Raw genomic sequence first — 25979 nt, forward strand, 5'->3', positions numbered from 1 at the left:
GCACAGGGGGGGAGGACCCAAGGAAGCCAAGCAGTTTCCCCAAGTTTAGCAAGCAAGCTGAGGCCAAGGAAGCCAGGGCAGCTTGAGTTTGTAGGGCAGGATACCAGAAGGAGAGTGCCACACAGAACTCCAGAGATCTTCTTGAGGACTCAGCACAGTACTGATCAGCACATGTCTGTAAAGAATATACTTGAGGTTTCTGATTGGCTAGAGCACTCAGAATGGATAATAATTAGCCCTGTACTACGTGGCTCTGATCCCACCTAACAAAGCAAGATATGCAATGAACAAACCATTTCTGAGGAACTTAACCATGTTCTAGAACAAAGCTCAAGAATATTTATAAAGATATCCTGCATTCATCAAAATAAAATTCATAATATCTGGCATCTAAATAAAAATTACCAAACAAGCAAAGAAACAGGAAAAGACAACTCATAATGAGGGAAAAAATATCAATCAACTGATTGATACGAACTCAGAAATGAGACAGATAAAAGAATTACTAGACAAGGGCATTAGATCAATTATAATGAATTTAAATGCGTTTGAGAAGTTGGAGCAAAGGTTGAGTGTGTTCAGGAGAGATATGAAACCTAACCTTTTCAAAAAAGGGTAAGCCTTCATATTGCTGATGTTTTAAGTTCTACTTCAATATAGTCACACATCTTGATTATCCTTTTGGTTTAATTAGGTGCTATACAACCATTCCCCCCCCCCTCCAAAAAGCTTTCAATTTCTACTTGCTTTCTTAAGAAGCCTTATTTTGAATACCTTAATAGCAATATCTTAACAAATACTCCACTAGAGGAATTCCATACACAACCATCACATTCCAATATCACATTTCACCATGCACCTTGATTATAGGCAGAACTTCTGAACTAATTATAAAAATTAAAAAGAACGAAGCTTTCACTCCTAAGATTCTCCGGCTTCGCGCTGTCCAACAGTGTGGGAAATGCCCCGCTCTGCGCTGTCCGACAGAGCAGCCAAGAGCCACGTGCTGAAAATGATGTGGTTAGTGTGACAAAACCGCATTTTAAGCTTGATTTTATTTTAATAAATTTAAATAATTATAGATTACTAGTGGCTATGTTACTGGACAGCACAGCTTAAAACAATTTAAAAGAAAATCTGGATTGAAATTTTCAGAAAGATTAACATTTTCAAAAATAACTTTTTAACAGTTTTATAGTTTTAAACCTCATAGTTTAATATTAATTTTTAAATTAGTAAACATTATAAAATCATAAACACAGGAAAACCCCTATTTTCAAGATTTGGCTCAAAGAACCACTTCACCTACAACTTCTTCCTGGTTTCTTCAATCACCAACCCCCAAGCAAGGTGACCCCACACCACTATGCTGCATAGTGCCGCAGGGGGAAGGGAAGGGGGAAGTAACACTCAGCAGACTTGAGACTTTCTCTTGGGGTGGGTGACAAAAACATTCTGGAACTAGGTGGTGTGGTGGCAGCTGCACAGCAACATAACTACTAAATGCCGCTGAATTACCGACATCACAAGGGTCAACCTGGGGATTCCTTGGCAATCCAAGGGTTAGGGCCCTGTGCTCACTGCTGAGGGCCTAGGTCTGATTCCCAGTCTGGGAACTAAGATCCCACAAGCTGTGCAGTGTGGCCGAATAAATAAACAATCTTTTTAAAGATTAATTTTATGTTATATGAAAGTGCAAGTGTTTTAGTCACTCAGTCGCGTCCAATTCCTTGGGACCCCATGGATGGTAGCCCACCAGGCAGCTCTGTCCATGGGGATTCTCCAGGCAAGAATACTGGAATGAGTAGCTATTTCCTTCTCCAGGGGATCTTCCTGACCCAGGGATCAAACCCAGGTCTCCTGCACAGCAGGTAGATTCCTTGCCATCTAAGTCACCAGGGAAACCCCATGTTATAAGAAATTCACCTTGGAAAAAAAAATTGTAAGATACAAAAAATTGTATCTAAGATGCATATCTCTAACTCATACAAATTCATTATTAAAGCACCTAAAATAGAGAAAACCAGGTTTTAAATGCAACTTTAAAGCTCATTTTTTCCCTTAGGTTTCCATTTTTTAAGTAAACTTGGTTCTTAATTATCAACTGTCCACTACAAAATGCCTACTCGAGCAAAGTCAATCAGTGCACACAAGTGCTCTTATTAAATGCAGGACCACATTCAGCTATGTCAAGTGAGAAAGATAAACCTTTAGATACTTGAACAGAACTGGCGGCTCAGAACACTCAGAAAGCAGAAGTGCATGACACCACAAAGACTTCATGGGACCGCCTGAGATCAGACTAGCCAAGTCTTACCCTACCCGTCTTACCATCCTGCTCCCGCAGGTGCATGCTAAGTCTGAAAGCAGACACGTCCCAAGCCCAGAAGCTTCTGTGCCAGTAAAACAGGATGTGCAGCCTTCAGTAAGTGTACATGCATGTGTGTGAAAGAGCACAGAAATACCCTGAGTTCAAGTGAATAGAATGTTTAACCAATCCCAAAATTTTAATTAACCTTCTCAGACATAAAGAAGGCCATCAGAGAGTTATTTCCTGGTCACTAGATGAAACTGCTGAAGAGGGACAAGGACAGCCAAACTCCGGGGCAGAGGTTCACCCGATCCCCTTGCTGAACACACAAGGCAAGCCTTGGTTTCTGGGCAGACAGAAGCTAGTCCTCAGTTAACCTTATGATCAAACCAACCATGGCAAACCTCACATTTAAGTCAACCAGAATAAAGCTTACAATTTTCTGTAAGTATACTCTGGTCTTTGAAAAACAGAACACAATTCACTAATAACACTAAGAAATACATACATCGGGGTTTTTTCAGGGGAAAGAGGCAGAGTTAGTTTGGTTTTTGTTTTTTTGATGGGGGAGGAGATTGGGAATAATACACAAGGAAGGAGAATTAGTTGCTGAACAATACTAACCAGATAGTTGTACAGGTAAAACCAATGGCTTTTTAAAATACTCTTAGATATTTTAATGTGTGTATCTTTTCACACTTTATTCAAGACATGGTTCTTAAACTCATTCCACAGCTCAAGTTCAATGTGAACCTGCAGAAAAACATATGGGGGCCGGGGGGAATATATATTTAAATGTTATACTCTAATCTGTTAAACTAAAAGGTAACCAACATAACACAGTCCTTTGTAACCTTAAGTCATCCAATCACAAAAAATCACTCCCCTCAAAAACAACATTTTACACTCTGAATATGACTATTTTAACAGACGTGCAGGAGTAAAGCAATTCATCTCAACTCGCCCCAGTCAACCAAGCCAGACACCTCCCATTTCATTTGTGCTTTCACTGACAAGAAGAGGAATGCAACTGGGCACGAATCAGGCTCTGGCCACCCTACACAAAAATCTCCACAATACCTGGGACCACATGCAAACAACTAAGCAATTGATCCAATAAAGCACTGGCCTAAGTGGTTTTTCTCAGAGAGGATTTCTGGCTGAGTTGCCCTGAAATACACTAGATTGCAGTCTGACTACAACTTATCTAGTGGTATCCTGGTGTTTTTCCTTCCTTAGCAATATACAAAAATAACGATGCCTCTGACAACAGATGGCATCTTAGAATGGGTTACCTTGGGCAAGTTACTAGGGTGAACCATACCAATAAACCTCTCTGTGCCTCTGTTTCCTCGGAGGGAAAATGGGGATAACGACTTTATCTGCTGTGACTGCTGTGACTGTTATGTTAAATTGTTAATAAAGTGCTCAAACCAGCCTGCACACAGCAAACACTACACTAACCTGGCACTGACATTATCCCTTCAAGGATTTCTGCTATGATGACAAGTGGCACCACACCATTCACCCACTCCCTCACAATCAGTGACAAAACCGTAAGACAACTGAATTGGGCTTTAGTCCACAGCACGTTCACCTTTTATAGAAAACTAACTGACCATTGTGAAAACTAAAGTTATGACTTTAACCTCTAACTAGCATGCTGTTAAAACTAGATGTTGGACAGAAATTAAATCAGAGCTTTTCATGTCATCCAGCACTGTAATTTAGGTCAGTTGGTTAGTAATTAGTACACCAAATTAACTGAAGAAAGTTGCAACATAACAAAAAAAGATGTATCAAATTCTCAGTGACAATCTTCTTAGAAACCAGGAGTCCTAGTGACAATTAGTAAGGAGCTATGTACCAAGTCCAGTCTCTGAGCAGAAATATATCCAACCAGGTATGTGTTTTTATTCCTTCCTGAAAAGAAACTCAATCAACTTCCACACTAGAGAGAAAAACTCTACAACAAAAACTTCACAACTAACAACCCTAAGTAAGGATCGGTATCCAAATATACAAAGAGCACACACAAATCAGTAAGAAAAAGAACACCCTACAGAAAAACAGCAAAAGATATACACACAGAAGGAAACCAGGTAGCTGAAAACACACATAAAAGCACACTTGACCTCACCGGTAATTAGAAAAATGCCAACACAGACTACAAAAAGATAGCACTGCAAAAAGTTAAGCCTGACACCTTAGTGAAAACTGAATGAAGGAAAGGAATTTTCTGTGCCTGTTAGAGGAACATGCACAAATAATTCCATTTACAAAATACTTTGACAATAACAAAACATACCGCTTTTCATATGTACTCAAGTACAAAAACAGGCATAGGCATCCTGATGGCCTTGAAAGCCTGCCACTCAGATTTCCCTTCAAGAGAGAAAGAGTTGAGAGGAGTGTAATTAGCTGACAGTCCCAGATGCCCAGCACCTTCGAGGTCCACTGCAGCACGCTGCATGCTAACTCCAGGCCAACGACAGAACACAGACGGTTTTCTAGAGAAGGCCCAGTCCTGCCCAACGCGCTCTAACAAACCACCTTTGCTCTGGCTGCACTGCAATCTTAGGCTCCTGGATCTCATCATCTACACCCTTCCTTCTGTTTTCCTTCACAGATGTCACATCTGCATCCAACCTGAAGGCTCTGCTGCCTCACCTTCCCTCCTGTGGTCTCAGGCATTTACACCTATGAAACTCCTGCACAAGAGTTTCATGTCCATCAAGTCGGTGATGCCAGCCAACCATCTCATCCTGTCATCCCCTTTTCCTCCTGCCCTCAATCTTTCCCAACATCAGGGTCTTTTTCCAGTGAGTTGACTCTACGCATCAGCTGGTCAAAGTATTGGAGCTTCAGCATCAGTCTTTCTAAAGGATATTCAGGGATGATTTCCTTTAGGATTGACTGGTTTGATCTCCTTGCAATCCAAGGGACTATCAAGAGTCTTCTCTAGCACCACAGTTCACAAGCGTCAATTTTTCCACATTCAGCCTTATGATCCAACTCTCACATCCGTACATGATTACTGGAAAAACCATAGCTTTGACTATATGGACCTTTGTCAGCGAAGTGACGTCTCTGCTTTTTAATATGCTGTCTATGTTTGTCATAGCTTTTCTTTCAAAGAGTAAGTATCTTTTAATTTTATGGCTGCAATCACTGTTCACAGTGATTTGGGCGCCCAAGAAAAGAAAATCTATCACTGCTTACACTTTTTCCTCTTCCATTTGCCATTAAGTGATGGGACCAGATGCCATGATCTTAGTTGTTTTTTTTTTTAATGTTGAGTTTCAAACCAGCTTTTTCTCTCTGCTCTTTCACCCTCTAGTTTCTTCTCTTCACTTTCTGCCATTAGAGTGGTATCATCGGCATATCTGAGGTTGTTGATATTTCTTCTGGCAGTCTTGATTCCAGCTTGTGAGTCATCCAGCCCAACATTCCACATGATGCACTCTGCATATAAGTTAAATAAGCAGGGTGACAATATACAGCCTTGTCATACTCCTGTCCCAATTTTGAACCAATCAGTAGTTCCATGTCCAGTTCTAACTGTTGCTTCTTGGCCTACATACATGTTTCTTAAGAGACAGGTAAAATGGTCTGGTATTTTCACCTCTAAGAATTTTCCAGTTTGTTGTGATCCACATAGTCAAAGGCTTTAGCATAGTCAATGAAGCAGAAGAATATGTTATTCTGAAAATCCCTTGCTTTCTCCATGATCCAACGAATGCTGGCAATTTGATCTCTGGTTCCTCTGCCTCTTTGAAACCCAGCCTGTACATCTGGAAGTTCTCAGTTCATGTGCTGCAGAAGCCTAGCTTGAAGGATTTTGAGCATTACTTTGCTAGCATTGAGCACAACTGTATGGCAGTTTGAACATTCTTTGGCATTGCCCTTCTTTGGGATTGGAATGAAAACTGACCTTTTCCAGTATTAAGTTTTCCAAATTTGCTGACACATTAAGTGCAGCACTTTAACAGCATCATCTTTTAGGATTTTAATAGTTCAGTTGGAATTCCATCACCTCCACTACCTTCATCTAACATTATGCACACATATTATTGTACCCAGAAACAAGGCTTTAAAACAATAAAATTTTGTGTCACACACCTCAAACCTACCTGGAGATGCTTTTAATGCCTAAAAGATAAATACAAGTCACTTTGTCTCTGCAGGCCTTACCTTCCTCATCTAGAACACAGGAAGGCTGCACTGAGTAGACACAACAATTTTCTCTCTCATTGCTCTGAGGGAGAAAAAAATCCAGAAACTTCAAAGAATTACGTCTAGCATACAATTTTTACAGGATCCTCATATTAAAGAAAGAATCTGACTAACTTAAAAAAAAAAAGAAAGAACAAAATTTGACTAATTTGAAAAAAAGTAGGTGTTCTAGGGTTTACTATCAACATTTCACTTCACTTGGAGAAGGAAATGGCAACCCACTCCAGTACTCTTGCCTGGAAAAATCCCATGGATGGAGGAGCCCAGTAAGCTACAGTCCATGGGGTCACAAAGAGTCAGACACAACTGAGTGACTTCACTTCACTTTATCAACATTTCACTTAAATGACATTTTAATTTTACTTAAAAATATTTATCTCAAACATTTTACCAAACCACTTTTGTCACATCAAACCATTCTATTTCCTAAATACTCTGTTTTTTAAAAAATCAACAACAGAAAACATAAAACTCAACCAGAAGATGCATGTATTAGTAAAATTTCCAGAACACAAAACAGAAGTTAAATTATAGCCATTAGCCCTGCCTAACCCGAGGTCACACGTATTTTCTGTACTTGCCGTTTGAGGCTGGAGAGCTGACAGCCCGGTCACGGAGCCGGCGCTCAATCCCCATTCCTGCCTCAGTCAGGCCTTTACTGCTGCTCCAGAACTCCCTCTAAGGCAAGGTTTTTCCAGCTCTCTGTTTTAAAGTAAGTACCAACGGAACACATCCTCTTTAGCAAAGATAACTGTTTTCCATCAGAGTAAGGGGGACAAATAGAAGCCTTATTTCTTACTTTAACATTATGCACAGAACCTCTCAAGAAAGGTTCAGAAGAAAGTGAGAGCTAAATTATAAATTAAGTATAACAATCGATATAGCAGAGAAAATACAAAAAGTAAAATAAATGGGAAGAATACAGTAATTTGGATAGACTCTGATGTTTCATTTCCAAAGACTAAGAAGATTTTTTTCAATTAAACTGCCCTATAGAACTTTATAACACTAAAGAAACCACCTTTCTTAGAGTAAGCCTAGGGAAAAGAAAAAAAAGGAAAAGGAAAAGAAAAAAGAGCAAGCCTAGCGCTTCCCTGGCGGCTCGGTGGTGAAGAATCCACCTGCCATTGCAGGAGACGCAGGTTTGATCTCTGATCTGGGAAGATCCCACATGCTGCAGAGCGACTAAGGCAGCGCACCATGACTGCCGAGCCGTGCCCCACGCTCTGGAGCTGGGAGTGGCAACCAGTGAAGCCACATGCCTCAACCACTAAAGCCCGCATGCCCGAGAGCCCGAGCTCCTCAACAAGAGAGCAGCCTCCATCACAGCAACTAGAGAAAAGCCCAGGCAGCAACGAAGGCCCAGATGGCCTAAACAAATAAATAAAATTATTTTTAAAAAAAGAAAAGAGTAAGCTTAAATTTCTTCAGTACCAATGACTTTCAACACTGTTTTTAAAACAACTCTGCTCTGATGAGCCTCCACCAACTAACCTTTGGATCACACCCAAGGAAGTACTCATCACCCAAGGAAGTACTGCAGCAGAAGAACCTCACTTCAACATTAATTCTCAAAGACAAGGACTTGAGAATTTAGAGTAGAAACTCCCTGACTCAGAAGGCGGTTAATGTGTACTTCACTTTGGCCCAGGGATGGACTCAAGGTTTCTTTCATACTACCCTGAAACTTGATCTGAACAGGGTTATCTATTCCCTCTGGATCTCAGTGTACTTTTCTGCTATAAAAATGTTTTGGAATAGTTCTCTCTCCCAGGAAAGGGTATTTACCTAAATTGCAGCAGGTACATGTAACTTAAAAGCAATCATCTTCAAGTATCTTTGAATGCACGATTAGCATTCAAATCTACGGCTTCATTATAACCCAGCCTTACGTTTGCAGCAAAGCAGGCAACGCAAGGACCACTATTTGGCAACTGAGTCTTTCAAACAATAACTAAAGTAAGATAGCAGAAAATGTTTACGTAGCATTTGCTGAGTGCCAGGCACTGCACTGGACATTTTACATGCATTAACTCAGTTAATTTCTTTTCTTGAGGAAGAAGTTCCATTACCTCTACTTCACAGATGAAAGCAAAAATAAAGAAACCTGGCCAGGGCCTGAACACAATTGTCAAGAGGCACTGCCAAGATCTGAACTTGGGTTTGATGGTTCTCACAATCCAAGCTCACAGTCTGCTCTGTGTTGCTTCTGAAAGAAGCCTGAAATTAAAAAGATGACTGTAACTAACATAATCACAGGCCACAGTGATGAAAAGAACCTGATTCACAATGCAGGAAACTGAGGCTCCTGAGATAAAATGACGAGCTTGACCTTTTTAAACCAGCTTCTTAATCACAGAGACAAGGCACTAGACATCCCAAGAGACAGCTTTAGGTGCCTCCTACTGCACTGCATCACAAAGGGGATCACACACAGCACTTCTCATTACCCTCACCTCTCATGTGGGTAAACACTGCCTCCAAGTATGCCTCCATCACGAAGTCTTCACCATAACTTATGAATTTTTGGATATCTTTAAAATTTATTTTCACAATGAAACTAAAGCCAAGTAAATAATGTGTTCAAAGAGGAAGACAGAATCACCACCAAGAAGAAATGAAAAGCAGGTCAAGACACCCTGTTCAGGAAAATTATTCTACATTTTAATAATATAAGTCAACTCTGAAAGTGACAGTTGAATCAGTGACAACCATAAATTTTCTAATCTGATTAAATATATTGGATTCAATGTTCCAAATAAAGGTTGCATGTTTAAAGGGCCATTAACGTCAAAAAAACTTACCATTAACACTTCCTCTTCTAAAAGAGTCTTAATTTTGCTATTAATGAACTGTGATCACTAACTAGGGTAGAAGTTGACAATAACAACACATGCTTCAGAAAACAAAGAACTTGAGTCAATCTTAAAATCCTGCCACTGTGTTCCTCTAGTTAGAAGGCAACAAACAGGAAGAGTACCAAACAAGGGATCAAAGAAACACGGAGGCTACCACTTCTTCCTCTGCATGTTTACTGGGAAGACCATGGAATTACTTAACATTTTTGTATAGAAGAACACTACTAGTTTCAAAATAAATTATGTTTTGCCAATGCAGGAAATAACTGACCAGAGGTAGGCTAGCATAAGCACTCTTCCCTCTTATTTACTGTATGCTTATTAAATTCTAGGGCTTCCCTGGTGGCTCAGATGGTAAAGAGTCTGCCTGCAATGCGGGAGACCTGAGTTCAATACCTGGGTTGGGAAGACGCCCTGGAGAAGAAAAAGGCTACCCACTCCAGTATTCTGGCCTGGAGAATTCCATGGGCTGTATATTCCATGGGGTCACAAAGAGTCGGACATGACTGAACGACTTTCACTTCACTATTGAATTCTAAAAGAAACCAAAGCCAGCTCAGCATATGACATGGCATAGAGTATGAAACAGAGTATGGACAGTCTGGACCCCACAATGGAACAAAGATAAAGATATGAAACTGCATTCTGGTCTTTGTTTTTAAACCTACCTGATAAAACTTGTTCACCATTATAAACAAAGATGTTATTTTAACTACCGAGTTCTGGTCCAGTGGTCCAGTTTAGGTCTTCATTAGGTAATAAGACATGAGGCAGCACTCCAGGACGACAGCGCTCTGTCCACTTTGTTCACCGTGTGAGGAGTGACAGAAATGCATCTTCCCTGGACTATACAGGGAATTTCAAGCGGATCTAGTTTCAACCATTTGTTTTTAAAGCTAAATAGGGTCAAGTTGGGAGACTGTGGGTAAACAAAACCTGACCTTAAAAAAAATCAACATTCTTCCACTCATACATCTTTACAGAGATAGGTTTTTCTGTTGTTTTTTTTTTAAAGTAGCTTCCTGATGAGTTTCACATTCACTAGTCTGTTCAAATGGTGGTAAAAAAAAAATACATAAATAAATAATAATAAATTTTTAAAAATAAATAAATGTGCATTCAAAACTCAGGAAGAGAAAAAGAAAAAGCAGTAACAATCACAATCTCAATTCCTTATTATTCCTAACTTGTACTCATGGGAAAAAAACTAAGTCCAAAGACCTAAAAAAAAATCTGCTTGACATGAAATAAAACTGGTGTGTCATTTCTATTCCGAAATGGAAGCTGTTATTAAGGTATGAAACTCTTCCCTTAGATTTTAAGTTAAATGAGAACACATCTTTTTAAAAAATAAATAAATAAGTAGTGAAAAGTAAAGTCCTACAATCTCCAGCCATGCCTAGGAATTTGTCCCACTGCTCAGGATAGCAAAACAGGGCTTCAAATTATTTCACACCAGATAGATTCCTTTCCAGATTAAAACAAACACAAAATAGGAAATATTAATGCCAAGAGCCAATCAAGTGACAGTAAGACCATACAGAAAAACATTTGCAGTTTTTCACTGTTTAGAATGGCAGGTCTCTGACAAATTTATGCTTGCCCCTATTCCATCAAAACTGCAAGGACAGCTCAAAATATGATCCTATTACATGTGCTGTTTCAAAGAGAACAACTCCAAAGAAGTCTGCCTCATTCCTAACAATGAAGAGCTAGGCATCAACATTTAGGACAATATCAGAAATCTAATTCTCGCTGTTGCCATCAAATATGCACTTATCTTTACTCACAGCCAACATATTTAAATAAAGCTTTCAAAATGAATGTAACCAAAATGTACCCAAAAACTGACCAACTTACTAAAAGATGTGTACAAGTTGATATATTTTTTTAAATATGTGGGGGAAACTTGGTGAAGAGCTTTGCTTTATGGTCTGTGTATTAAAACAAAGATGGACTTGACCTACAAAATGAAGATAGGGTCAACTGTAACCAAAAAACAGTATGCTTCCCCTGGTGGCCAACCGAGGAATGGAGAAGGCATGCACAGGGGAGAAGCAGCCTGGCCTGGGAGTCCCATCCTGTCGCTCTTATAAATGAGAAGTGACGACCAAAAAAGGAAGAGGTGGGGGAAGGGGAAACTATAGGAAGACTAACCGAAGTTGAAAAGGAATATAAACCTGGGCGTCAGACAACAGATACTTTAAGAGATTTAAATCGTCAACAGACCAAAACTGTAGAAGGCAAATGCAGGAAAGGTCATTTATTTCCAGAGAACCCAACAGCTCACTCAGGGATGCCTACGTATTTTCACTTCAAAGAACACCCAGAGTTTCATACCTTAATAACAGCTTAAGAGCAATCGCCTTTTTCAAGGGCTAGATCCTGGCAATTTTCTGCAGTCTTGTTTCCAAGGAAAAGCATTTATGCATTTATTCTCTCAAATAAACTCGTGGTGTAACCTACATAGAGAACCACCAGTTCTAAAGCCCTCCAACCAGGACTGTTAACTCAGTTCCACAAGGTTCTCTTTTGAATTTGATTTCTGAAATAAAACCCACGTCCTTTCAAACACTTTCCACGCCAACAATCTTTAAAGACAGTCTTATACGGAGACAAGCTAGAATCTCACTGACGAATTCCTTTGTCTGGTAGGATTTTTCTGGTACTTTGAATTCGCTTGCACACAGAAGAGCAACAAGGGTAGCAAATGTTCCAAGCAAGCCGGCTGGGATGCCTTGGAGGTGTTAGGCTAAAGCTTTCTGAGGTTCTAACCTTTCACAACCCCTTCCTTTAAAAAAAAGAAAAAGAAAAAAGGAAATAACACACACGTTTACAAATAGATCCTAAAAATCAAACTGCCACCAGCAAGCCTCTCTTCCCCGGGCAGGCGCCCTCTGGGAAGCACACTTCTTTTACTAACTGGTTTTGGGGGGAATCTCAGGACGGGAGGGTAGTCGGGGGCAGGCAGGAGCCCGGGGGCCGGCAGGAGAGGGCACGCGGGGCAACCTTCCGCAGAGGAGAGGCGGGTCCGAGGCCGTCCCGAGCCCTGTGGCGCTCGCAGGAAGCTAAGTCTCCGGCTCGCGGCCACCCCCGCCCGGTCCCGGCGCGGCTCGCGCGGACCGGGGACGCCGGAACCCCAGGCCAGGTGGCCAGGTGTGGCCGGCGCCGCCGCCTCGCGTCCGACCCGCCCGGGCGACCCTCGGGCCTCCCTGAGGTGGGGGGCGGGGGGCCCGGCCCGCCGGCAGGACACACTGGCACGAGCGTCTCCCCGCGGACGGCAGGACCCACACCCACAGAAAGAAAAGTTGTCCGAGGCCGTCCGCCCCCTCGGGTCGCCGGCCGGCCGGCCCGGAGTACTACTCACCGGGGTCGAAATCGGGCACCACCGCCTGGTACTGGGGTCCGACCCGCATGCCGCCGCCACCTGCGGGAAAAGCAGAGGGGGGCGGTCAGCGCGCGGACGAGCGGGCGGGCGCGGGGGCGGCGCGGGCGGCTGCCACCTACCGTGCTCCTCGTCGCTGGACGAGCCGGAGCTGCCTTCCTCCCAGGAGTTGCTGCTGCTGTTGCCATTGGGCGCCGCCGCCGCCGCCAAACTTTTATTCTGCCCATTATTGGGGGCGGCGGCGGCCGAGGCGGAGGCGGCAGCTGAGGCGGCGGCGGCCGAGGAGGCGGCGGCGGCCGAGGCGGCGGCGGCGGCTGAGGCGGCGGCCGAAGCGGCGGCGGCGGCCGAGGCGGCCGCGCTGGAAGCGTTGTTCCTCCCTCTCCGCTTCCCTGAGACCTCGGGGCCCTTCTCAACCATGGCCGGCATCGGCGGGGGGCCCGAGCCGGGCGAAAGTGACAGGGGACCCCGCGGCTCGAGGAGGCGGGGGTGGGGGTGGGGGGGTGCGCCGGGCCGGGGCAGGGGGTGCGGGCGGGCGCGGCCGGAGCCTGCGGGCGCGAGTTGGGGCTGAGGCGGCCCTGGCGGGCGGAGCGCGGAGCCGCTTCAGGCCCCCCGGCGCCGAGCCCAGCGCAACTTTCGCTCTCCTCGCCGCCCGCACTTCACTGGCTCTAACTACTCCGGGAGCAGCGAGCGGGAGGGGAGGGGGGCGGGGCCTGGGCCAGCAGTGAGTTGAGGCGGGGGGGAAAGCCGCGCGCAGCCCAACCCGGCGCGGGGAGGGGGTGGCTCCGCCCTTCGCGCGCCCCCATTGGCTCTCGTGCGATTTGGACGGCGAGCGGCAGCCCGGTTGGCTGCGCGCAGCCGTCCGTCCGAGGGGCCGGGGCGGGAGAGCGGGGAGGGGGGTGGTGCCAGGCTTCCGTTGGTCAGGTTCGGTTGACGCGTATCGACCGCTGTACGTGGTTTGAGGTTTGCCGTCTCTCTACGCCCCATGATCCATCTCTCTAGGCAATAGCGAGGAGTTAGCCGCCCTCCCCGCCCCCTCCTTCTGCCGGCAGTCCCCCCCCGCCCCGCTTCCCTGCGCGCACCCCACCCCCACCCCGCGGCCCCGGCCCCTGCGTTCCCCGGAGGGCTCCGCCGAGAGCCCCACCGGTTTCTTGAAGGGAAACACGAGCGACGCGAGAGCGGAGACCGAAGGCGAGGTCGGGACTACTTTCCCCCTCGCGCGGAGGACTACCTCTCGCAGTTTGAATGGGTTCTTATACAAAGAAGGGAAACTAATTGGAAGAAACTAATTGCGGCCCCACCGTTCCCACGGGGTTTTTTTTTTGGGGGGGGGTTATCTCCTCGCAGCGGAGTGCAGGGGGACAGAGTTCCCAGGTGGCGGTGTCTCCTGGAGTCGGAGGAGGCAGTGTGGGAGCTCGAGGTGCGGGGTGGGGTTTTGGTGGGGCTTTCTGCTAATTGGGGGGTGGGGGGGACGTTGGAAGTCGCCGCAATCGCCTGAGTTTCGGGGCGCCGCCGCGTCTGCGAGGCCAGAGGGGAGGGTCCTGAGCGGGGACGCTGCCCGGACGCAGAGTCAGGGCGCGGGGTGGGTGGGGAAGGTCCCCCTGCCATCCCAGAGGGCCGTTTGGAGAGCTGTGAAGGGGCCGGATTGTCCTCGGGGGGGAGGGGAGCCCTTAGAAAACGGGGACGGGGGGCTTACAGAGACGGGCTGGGGGTCCAAGAAGGGTAAAGGGGGCAGAAGCCGTTTTCATCCCAAGCCCTCGGTAGGGGGAGGAGGGTCAACTTCCTCCGAGGCAGGAGCCACTTTTCCGGATCTGCCGCCTGCCCGGCCTCCGCCGCTCCACCCTGGGCACCCCGGTGAGGAAACGCTCGACCCAACCCGAAACATCCTCGCCCTGGACAGTGACCAGCTGTGGGCCCAGGGGCTGCTTTTATAGCTGTGAGGGGGGATGGGAGAATGTGTGAGCCCCCCCCCACAGGTCTATCTGCCCCACCTCCACCGACTCCCCCAAACAACGCGTGCTCTTTGCACATAATCGGGAGGCGAGAGGTCTATAAATGAGAAGAAATTTTTTAATTTTAAATGCAGCGGATGGCTGTTTTCCTTTTAAGTTACTTCGAACCTGCGCTTAATATGGGGACAGTTTACACCAGCTCTGGTTATAAATAGCTACAGGGAGAAATCTGGAATTTGATGATTTTAAAAGCCTGAATAAATAAGCAGGATGTTCTCCACATTTTCTGCGGCATGGACCGTCATTATTACTTCAGTGAAGTGACCACGTTCAGTTCTGCCCGAAAGGCCTGTAAGAAAAGGCACTGTGCCCTCGCCATGGAGGAGACGTGCCCCCGCCGGGTTCAGGGTCTCAGCTCCTGGATTCCTCTTAAAAGGACACCCATCTCCTTGGAGAGCCCAGGTGGTGCAGGTGTGTGTGGCCACCACCCCACCCCCCCACCCCCCCACCCCCGCCCCATAACTCCCCACCAGCTGGAGTGGGGGGATACAGGCAGCAAAGCCAAAGGTTAGAAACCAGAAGTGGCCTTCACACCTGGCTGAGGGCTGTGACTCATCTCTGGGGGAGTACTGCGTGAGGAATGAGGTTGAGAACATTGCCCTGCTCACTTGGTGTCTATGGAGCTTTACCAGCAGACTCTGGAGAAATTAGCCTACGAGGAGGGCACAAAGCTGATACTGAGTCATTTATTAGGGCCACAGGGAAGACACGGGACGTGGGGTCACCAGTCCCACCTATACCAAACCCCAAGGTTGGAGCTACTTCCTAGCTGGGTAATGACAGGGATACATCACTGGGCCTTCCAGCCAGTCACTTTTTTCAACAAATATATAACAGCTAATTGTGCCAAGCCCCGTTCTAGTTTGACCCCAAAGTCACACAGAATGCCATACTGGCTTTGACCCTCTCAGCTTCCTGGTCTGTAAAACACAAATAATAGTACTTACCTCCTAGCCTGGTGGCTTTTTACCAATTCCATCTCCCCATCCCCTCTCCTTCCACCTGAAGCAACCCTGCAACCTAAAGGAAAGCCCCTTTCCTGCCCCTGCCTCTTGTTGGGGGGCAGGCAAGGGGGCCCACATACAGCCCTTCTGATTGGGAATCTGTGATGTCAGTCTTCAAGCTGGCAATCCACAGAGTCAGCAGCCCTACCATGTTTTCCTGGGACACTCTCCCCCACCTTCTGAGACTAAGATTTCACACCCTCTTCCCTCTCCTTACACACCTCCCACAGCCCTTCTGCCCTCAGTCCCAGCAAATGACCTCACCTCATGTCTTCAGTGAGAAAAACTGAATCCGTCAGATGGGGTCTCTCATCATCCAGTACCCAAACTGGCACATCTCCCTACCTGGCATCCACCTCCCCCTCAGGCTCTCCCACCCGTATCTTGATCTCAAGCACCCACCTCCTGCTGCCTTCCCCTTGCTGCTCTCCTGTACCATCAGCCCCTCTCTCTTTTCCCTTGGGTACCATTTTCAAAAAAGGGGGGGGGGGACTCACCATTGCTCCCAAGCCCCCTTCTGCCTGCTCTCCCCACCCCCTACAATAGAAAACTCCAGAGACTAGTCTAAACCTGCCTTCTCCACTCCCTCCCTTCCCAGTCTCTCCTCACCCCACCTCAGTAGGGCTTTATCCCTACCCTTAGCTATTGCTAAGGTCACCCACAAGCTCCCTCCTGCCCAATCCAGCGGTCACTTCCTGTTCTCACTGCACTTCTCAGCAGCACCTGGGTCTGCCACTCCTCCCTTGGGAAATTCCCTCACTTCCCTGGACCCTAGTCTTCCTCCTCCTCCTTCACAGACCACTCCCCCCTCAGCCCCCTTTGCAGCTTGCACCCTCTCCTTCCGACTTGTAGGTGTTGGGGTTCCTCCTAGACCCCCTTCTCTGTGCCTGATACATTGTAGGAACTCGTTAAATATTTGTTGAGTGAAAAGTAATTTTAGGGAACACAGGCTGCCCGTGCGTACACAGAGCAGGAGCCAAGCCCAGGGAGGAGAGGGTTCCTGGCACAGGTGAGGTCTGACGGAGACAACGTGAAATACGCCCTTGAGGAGGACCTTGGGTTTTGTCAGCCCAGCATCTCCCAAGAGGCAGCCATGCGCACCACCCTCTGCCAGCTGTTGGCTTGGGGCTTCCCCATCTCTGACCAGGACGTGACCCAGGACTAGCCAATCAGAGGGCCCCAGAACTCTGGCCGCAGTGATTGGCCCCACAAGGGCACATGACCTGGTGAGGCCAATCAAGGCTCTCGCCTGAACTTTTTCTTGGAGCTCTTAGGGAGGAAGGGATCTCACTCCCTGACATCAGGACCCAAGGTTCTGAAGCCTAGAACGTCCAAGGCCAGGCCAGGGATGGGACGGGCGAGACGGGCCGCGGGGCCGGAAGCTGGAGGAGGCGCTTACCCTGTGGGGGCTCGCTCGCCCACGCCAGTCTAGGCCCTGTTCCAGGGAGCTCTTCTTACACCCCCAGTCTATGCAGAAAGGCCAGTTGAGTCTGATACAATCTTCTGACCTGTCCCCACTGCCCATGCCCCGTAAGCCAGTCCTGAAACCCTGGCTTTTTAAATAGAGCCATTGGAGATCCTGCTACAACTCAAAGAATCCTGAATGATACAAATAAGTAAGCACTAACCTAGTGTAGGAGGAGAGAATGGATATGCTGTGCTGTGCTTAGTCGCTTAGTCACGTCCGACTCTTTGCGACCCCGGGGACGGTAGCCCACCAGACTTCTCTGTCCCTGGGGATTGTCCAGGCAAGAATACTGCAAGGGGTTGCTGATACCCAGGTTGGGAAGGCCTGGGAATCAAACCCAGGTCTCCCTCATGCTGGGAGAGAAATAGCACCTTCTCTCCTGTGAAAGGCTTAAAGAAAATAGCTAATGTCTTCAGGAATGTGACTCTGCCTGGTTCTGTTCTCCGGGTAGAGATCCTGGGTTCTTTTAATTCAACCAATAATCCCATGGGGCTCATCCATGCCTTGTAGGTAAAGAAACTGAGTCACCTAGAGGTGAAGTCATCTGTCTGAACCACACGGCCACACGTGCCCCACAGCAGGTCTCAGCCACAGAGCCATGCAAGCCACATGCCTCACCAGAGACCTAGGAAGGCAGGGAGGACAAAGTTTGAGGATGTGGGTAAAAGACCTTGTTTGATTCTACACATACAGTGCGAGCGTGCCTGTGTGCATGCTCGGTCATGTCTGACTCTTTTGCAACCAGCTAGTCTCCTCTGTCCATAAGATTTCCCAGGCAAGAATACTGGAGTGAGTAGCCGTTTCCTTCTCCAGGGGATCTTCCCAACCCAGGGATCTAACCCTCGTCTCCTGCGTTCGCAAGGGGATTCTTTACCAACTGTACCATCTGGGAAGCCCTCTGATACTACACATAGTGTTTATAATTGTTTGTATATCTGGCCGCCCGGTTCTCAGTTGCAGCACGCAGCATCTTCGATCTTTGTTGCGGGACCTTTCAGTAGCGGCATGTGACCTCTTAGTTGTGGCACACGGGATCTAGTTCCTTGACCAGGGATCAAACCCTGGGCCCTGGTTTGATTGCAAGCATGTAGTCTTAGCCACTGGACCACTAGGGAAGTCCTGTGTTTATAATTCTTACTGCTACTTTTTTTTTTTTTTTTTTTTTAGCATTATTGTTAGATGGCTTGTTAGAAATTTGCTAGGCAAAGAATAGCTTCTACAAAGCGGGAGCCAGGAAAAAGCGTGTGTGCTGGGCTGTGGCAGAAAAACAGCCAGAAGCCTATCCTGGGAGGATTCATTCCCGCAGAAGACTCTTCAGAAAATGAGACTCTGGGCATGAATTTTAGCTATTCTAGGAGTTCTTAACCTGAAACCTGTGGATAGAGCTCAGAGGTACCATGAACCCAGGAGGGTAGTTACAGATTTATTTAAATGAACCTTTAACTGAAATCTATCATTTTCTCCAATTATGAATGTAGGCGGTATTAGCAATGACTGGGGCTCTGTCTACCCATAGAAATCATGATACTGTCTCATCACATTATGTATTGGAGAGATCTCAGAACAGTGTGTACACTAAGCTCCAAAATCACAGCAGATATTAGACCTGCCTCCAGATCTTGTTACTTAAATGTGTTAATAACTGAAGAAAAACTCAAAATGGATCGTGTACCTAACTGTAAGAGCTAAAACTATAAAACTCTTAAGAAAAAAATGCAAGCGTAAATTTTCATTTCACAAGGAGAGACTTGGAGTTAAGCACGGACTTTTTTTTTTAAGCACAGACTTCTTGTGTGTGTGTGTGTGTGTTACTGTAACTGGAATTTTATTTTATTTTTTTTTATTAGTTGGAGGCTAATTACTTTACAATATTGTAGTGGTTTTTGTCATACATTGACATGAATCAGCCATGGATATACATGTATTCCCCATCCCGATCCCCCCTCCCACCTCCCTCTCCACCCGATCCCTCTGGGTCTTCCCAGTGCACCAGGTCCCAGCACCTGTCTCATGCATCCAACCTGGGCTGGTGATCTGTTTCACCCTAGATAATATACATGTTTCAGTTAAGCACAGACTTCTTAAACACAATTCCAAAAGCATAAGGAACAAAAAGAAAAAATAGCTAAATTGGACTTCATCAGAATTTAAATATTTTGTTTTTCTTTTACGAATGATACTATCAAGAAAGTTAAAGACAGTCCACACAATGGGAGAACAATATTTACAAATCATCCCTGGTAAAGGGTTTGATCTAGAATATGTAAAGAATTTTCACAACTCAATAATAAAAGATGAATAAGCCTATTTATTTCTTTATTTATTTATTTTTGGCTGTGCTGTGTCTTCGTTGCTTTGCAGGCTTTTCTCCAGTTGTGACGAACAGGGGCTGCTCTCTAGTTACGATGTGCGGCTCCTCTTTATGGTGGCTTCTCTTGTTGTGGAGCCGGGGGTCTAGGGCGGGAGGGCTTCAGTAGTTGTGACTGCCGGGCTCTAGCGCACAGGCTCAGTAGTTGTGGTGCACGGGCTTAGTTGTCCCACGGCATGCGGGATCTTCCCAGGTCAAGGATTGAACCCATGTTTCCTGCATTGGCAGGCGGATACTTTACCACTGAGCCACCAGGGAAGCCCTAAACCAATTTTAAAATGGGTATAAGCACCTAAACATTTCTGTGAAAAAGATACACAAATGGCCAATAAGCACATGAAAAGATGCTTAACAGTAGCCCCCAGGGAAATGGAAAATCAAAACTGCAATGACCACACCAGGTATCCTAGCCCATAGGATGGCTATCATAAAAAAAGAATGGTAATAACCAGTATTTGGGAGGATGAGGAAACGTTGAAACCCTCTACACTGCTGGCGGAAATGTGAAATGATGCAGCTGCTTTGAAAAATAGTCTGGCAGTTCCTCAAAAAGTTAAACATAGAGTTAGCATACAACCCACCAATCCCACTTTTAGGTATATAACCAAAAGAATGAAAACATATACCCACACAAAAACTTGTGCACAAATGCTCATAGTGGTATTATTCACAATAGTCAAAAAGTGGAAACAGGGACTTCCCTGAGAGTCCAGTGGTTAAGAATCCACCTTCCAAATAAAATGTCATGTCAGAAAAAAGAAAAAAGAACTCAGCCTCCAACATGGGCGACACGGGTAGGATCCCCGGTTGGGGAACTAAGATCCCATAGCCCTCAAGGCAACTAAGCTCACACACTGAAGCTAGAGAAGTTCACGAGCCACAGATGAAGACCCAGTGCAGCCAAAATAAAAGGGAAAAAAAAGTGAAACAGCTTAATCTTCATCAACTGATGAACAGTTAAACAAAATGTGGTCTATTGATAAGATGTAATTTTTTAAACTTTATTATATAATTAATTAATTTGGGGGGACTTGTCACATGTGGGATCTTAGTTCCCCCATCAGGAACTGAACCCATGCCTCCTGCAGAGTCCTAACAACTGGACCACCAGGGAATTCCCCCATAAGACGGAATATTATTCAACCATAAAAAGGAAAAAATAGACACATACTACAATATGGATGAGACTTGAAAACATTATGTTAGATGAAAGAAGCCAGTCACAAAAGAGCACATATTATGTGATGCCATTTATACAAAATGTCCAGAGTTGACAAATGAATAGAGACAGAAAGAAGAGTGCAGGTAGCCAAGGGCTGGGAGAGGAGGGCACTAGGGAGTGAAATGCTGCTGCGTATGGGATTTCTGTCTGAGGTCATGGGATGTTCTCAAACTGATGGTAGTGCTGGTCCCAGACTCTGAATATACTAAAAACCATTGAATTGTATGGGTTTCCCAGGTGGCGCAGTGGTAAAGAATCTGCCTGCCCATGCAGGAGACACAAGAGATAGAGGTTTGATCTCTGCTAATTGTGTCCGACTCTTGGCGACCCCAGGGACTGAAGCCCTCCAGGCTCCTCTGTCCATGGGATTTTCCAGGCAAGAATACCAGAGTGGGTTGTCATTTCCTCCTCCAGGGGATCTTCCCAACCCAGGGACCGAACCCGTGTCTCCTGTGTCTCCTGCACGGGCAGGCAGACTCTACCACTGAGCCACCTGGGAAGTCCATGGGGTGGCAAAGAGTCGGCCACAACTGAACAGCCGAGTGCCCACATACACAGTGAGCTGCACGCTTGAGATGGGTGCATTGTATGGTTCATGAGTGGTTTCAATAAAGCTGTGTTCAGTCAAGCCTCCCCGCTGGGCCTGGAGGTCTCGGGTCCGGCTTCCACACCGGCCTCCTCTGACTGATGAAGTCCTGACCTCACTAGGATGCCAGGGCCGGCGTGGTGAGTACAGGAAGGGCCCCTGAGGTTCTGTCTCGCAGCTCGCTGCTCGGTCAGGTCCCCGCTGTGCAGTCTGTCAGCCCCCAGGTGGAGTTTTGTGGCCTCCACACTCCCGTTACAGGGGGGTCGGAGGCCCAGTCGGAGCCTGCCATCAGAGAAGGACTTGGGAGCAGAAGTACCAGGGCCAGGTCCTTCCTGCCCTGTTCCTGCTGCCCTTCCTTCAAGTATTCTCAAGAATATGTCCCTCTTTCTCTAAGAAGCCTCCCCAAGGAGATTGGGAGATGGCCACAGGTCTGGGGTAAGTGGCAGGGGGAGCGCGGCCTGCAGCTGAGACAGACCTCAGCCCCAGGCCGGCAGGTGGCCACAGGGTCTTCTCACTGGAGCTGAAAGCCCTGCAGCCCCAGGTCTATCTCGTTTCCCCACTTTGGGGGACCTCTGCCTTCCTGGGGGTGCTTGGGGCATGCCGCTCCTACCAGGCCTTGTGGCCCACTGCGTCACATCTCAGCTCAGGGGCCACCTCCTCCAGGGAGCCCTTCTGCCCTCCCTGACCACCTGAGGCCCCTGTCCCGGCCCGGGTCCCTGTGATCCTGCTTCCTGGCACCCAGTCACCTTGTGTGGCTCTGTCTTTCTCTCCTTCTGGAAAGTAAGCTCCATGAGGCCGCTCTGTGGTCTGAGGGCCTCACGCACAGCAGGGTTCATTCAATCACCCCTGCTAAAGGTCCTGGGTTCAGTCTGGGATGTTTGGACAAAACCCGAGTCAGAGTGCAGACGTGTCGCCATGCAATAAGCGCTGGGCGCGTGTGACTTCCCAGGTAGCCCCACGGCTGGCAGATGCCAGCTTTCAGGCTGCCACCAGCTGCACCCAGACATTTAGACACTCAGAGACAAGGTGTCTCTCATCTAGAAACCGCCTTCCAGCGTGTGGTTTCCTGTCCAAGGACACACCCCTTATCTACAGGAGGGACAGTGGGAGTTAGCTACTCCTCCCCACCCCAACTCCACAGGATGCTGGGTCAGAAAAAGGCAAACCTGCTAAAGTCCCCCTGAGACAGAGAGACACACGGACAGGGGAGACAGATGGCCCTGGCAGGTGATTGTGGGAGCGCTGGGTCCTGGAGACAGATCACTGCCTCAGGTGCCAGGCTCAGGGGAGCCTCGAGGGGTCTTCTCCTGGGCAGGGTAGCTCAGGACACCTGGGCAGCTCCTCCTCCCTCCCCGCTTGAATGTCGGACACCATCCCTTTGCCCCAGGACATCCAGACAATGTGTGTGCATGCTCCATCGCTCAGTCCTATCTGACTCTTTGAGACCCCATGCACTGTAGCCCACCAGGCTCCTCTGTCCACAGGATTTCCCAAGCAAGAATACTGGAATGGGTTGCCATTTCCTCCTCCAGGGGAACTTCCCCACCCAGAGATCGAACCCAAGTCTCCTGCCTCTCCTGCTTTGGCAAGCAGGTTTTCTACCACTGCACCACCTGGGAAATCCCAGGACAGTCAGAGATCATCTTTAAAACCGGAACTGGAACCTGCCTTCCCAATTCGCAACCCCCAGGCTTCCTGCTGAGGATAAAATTCAAAGCCCCCTCAGCAAGCTCCAGGCCCCAGGTGGTGGGTATGGGTCTCCCTTCCTGTCCTCTGATCCCTGCCCCCCCCCCCCCACCTCCTCCAGGACTTTGCACAGGCTGTTCCTGGCCTGGCGTCCCTGCCCCCCTCACTCTGCCATCACCTCCCGGGAGCCTTCCCACCTCCCACCTCCAGCAGCCAAGGCCTCCTGCAGGCCCTCAGCTTTATCTCAATGACAGTTGTGGCTCTTTGTTCTTCTGTGTTATCATTCACTCACTAGACTCCACCTTGGCACCAGGGCCTGTCTGTCTGTCCCGCTCACAGCGTGCTCCAGCCCTGGCCAGTGCCTGGCCTAGAGGAAAATATACCTCCAGGTCCTCCTCGTGGTGCCCATGTGGGGTGGGGGGCTGTTGAGAGTGGTGCAGGTGAAGGTAAGGCTGGAAGAAGACCACCTCACCGCTTGCAGGAAGGGCTACCGTGGCCCAAGGGCAGAGCTCAGCAGAAGCCTCTCCTTGGTCCTCCCACCCTTTCACCGGTCTTCCTCCCTATGGCCCAAGTATCTTTTTTTTTTAATTAAAAAAAAAGATTTTATTGTATTTTTTCTAATGGCAGAAAGCAAAGAGGAACTAAAGAGCCTCTTGATGAAGGTGAGAGAGGAGAGTGAAAAAGCTGGCTTAAAACTCAACATTCAAAAAACAAAGATCATGGCACCCAATCACATCATTTCATGGCAAATGGAAGGGGGAAAAGTGGAAGCAGCGACAGGTATTATTTTCTTGGTCTCCAAAATCACTGGGGACGGCGACTGCAGCCATGAAATTAAAAAACACTTGCTCCTTGGAAGAAAACCTATGACAAACCTAGACAGCATATTAAAATGCTGAGACATTACTTTGCTGACAAAGGTCCATCTAGTCAAAGCTATGGTTTTTCCAGTAGTCATATATGGATGTGAGAGGTGGACCATAAAGAAGGCTGAGTGCTAAAGAATTGATGCTTTTGAACTGTGGTGCTGGAGAAGACTCTTGAAAGTCTCTTGGACATCAAGATCAAACCAGTGAATCCTAAAGGAAATCAACCCTGAATATTCACTGGGAGGACTGATGCTGAAGCTAAAGCTCCAATACTTCAGCCACCTGATTCGAAGAGCCACCTAGTTGGCAAAGACTCTGATGCTGGGAAAGATTGAGGGCAGGAAGAGAAGGGGGCAACAGAGGATGAGATGGTTGGATGGCATCACCAAATGAATGGACATGAGTTTAAGCAAACTCTGGGAGGTGGTGAAGGACAGGGAGGCCTGGAGTGCTGCAGTCCATGGGGTCACAGAGAGTCAGACACGACTCAGCAACTGAACAAGGACAAGGATTTTTTTTCTAGCAGCATCACACAACTTGTGGGACTTTAGTCCCCAGACCAGGGATTGAATCCAGCCCCTCAGCAGTGAGTGCAGAGTCCCAACCACTGGTCCGCCAGGGAATCCCCCGAACATCTGTCTTGCTGATGTCTGTCTTCCCACTGGCCTGGAACACGTGGGCCTCAGCGAAAGTTAGGGGCTCTGATGGGCGGCCCCGGAGGAAGGCGTCCTTTCAGGCAAGGGCACAACTCAATAGTGTCAAGACAATTTACCAAACACCCGACATTTTCAGAGCCAGGGGAGGACTGGGGCAGACCTGGGGCAGCCCCACTCCATCTCCGGGGAGCAGCCTCCGCCTGTCCAGGCTCCCCTCTGAGGAGCGGGTGAAGTCTGTCCCTGACGGCTGCCTCAGAAATCTCAGAAAGCCTTTGAAGGAATAGAACGATGGCCAGTGGAACCCATTCATTCACCTTCAGTCTTGCCCCAGAAAAGAGTCATGTCTGACCCTTTGTGACCCCATGGACTGTAGCCCACCAGGCTTCTCCGTCCATGGGATTTTCCAGGCAAGAGTACTGGAGTGGGTTGCCATTTCTTTCTCCAGGGGATCTTCCCGACCCAGGGATCAAACCCAGGTCTCTGCATTGCAGGCAGGCGCTTTACCCTCTGAGCCACCAGGGAAGCCCTCAGTCTTGCCCCAAGCCTCACCAAAACGGACAGAAACAAGAGCAGCAAAATCTTGGAAGCCAAAAATCAGGTGGGTGAGTGGTCGCTGACTTCACCCACAGCTAGAGCTGGTTCCAAGTCCCACTGTGGGGGAAGCTGAGGGGTCGCCCCTGACTGTGCAGACCCCCAAAGCCCTCCCATCCACACTGTGGGCACCAGGCCCGCCTCCCTTCCCCGGCCCCAGTCCAGGGGGAGGAGGGTTCACTACTTTCTGGTGTACTTAAACCTCTTCACGTCAACCCAATGAACTAAGTGTGACTCCAGGTGGCAGAGCCGGCCAAGGATGGAGGGACCCGGCCAGAGAAAGGCATGAACCATGGGCAGACAGAGACTGTGTGGATAAGCCTGAGAGCAACATGCTAAGTGAAGGAAACAGGCCCCATGGTGTCTGATTCCATTTCTGTGAAATACAGAACAGGCAAGTCCACAGAGACAGAAAGCAGATCTGGGTTGTCAGGTGCTGGGGAAGAGGGAATAGGAGTGACTGTTTATGGGGCCAGGGTTTCCTGCTGAGGTGAGGAGAAGGATCTGCAACTGATAATAGAGATGGTTGCACAATACTGTGGATGGACCCAACTGCGGCTGAGCTACAGGCAGGCTCCAAAATGGTAAAATGATACATCTTATGTGTATTTTCTCTCTCTCTTTCTCTCTCTCTCTCAAACACACACACACACACACACACACACACACACACAGGAATTAAGGGGCCAGAGTCGGAGCCCAGCCTTCAAATTCAAGGCCAGGACCCCCC

At 47.7% G+C, this 25979-nt stretch overlaps 1 protein-coding gene across 3 annotated transcripts in view; it reads right to left on the reverse strand.

The window, feature by feature from the left end:
• The window catches only part of RCOR1 (REST corepressor 1), a 118253-nt gene extending 104782 nt beyond the window's left edge, over positions 1-13471 (reverse strand). For 2 of the 3 annotated variants that reach the window (XM_070477785.1, XM_070477787.1), the window contains exons 1-2: positions 12913-13471; positions 12773-12832 (exon numbers count right to left, since the gene is read on the reverse strand). In XM_070477785.1, coding sequence (XP_070333886.1) covers positions 12773-12832; positions 12913-13216 — 364 coding nt within the window. In that variant the 5' untranslated portion in view covers positions 13217-13471. The remainder of the gene's footprint in view (positions 1-12772; positions 12833-12912) is intronic. The other variant, XM_020913538.2, reaches the window with a different exon arrangement.
• Between the last annotated feature and the right edge of the window lie 12508 nt (positions 13472-25979).

The sequence above is a fragment of the Odocoileus virginianus genome, chromosome 16, assembly GCF_023699985.2.
Source record: "Odocoileus virginianus isolate 20LAN1187 ecotype Illinois chromosome 16, Ovbor_1.2, whole genome shotgun sequence".
NCBI lineage: Eukaryota > Metazoa > Chordata > Mammalia > Artiodactyla > Cervidae > Odocoileus > Odocoileus virginianus.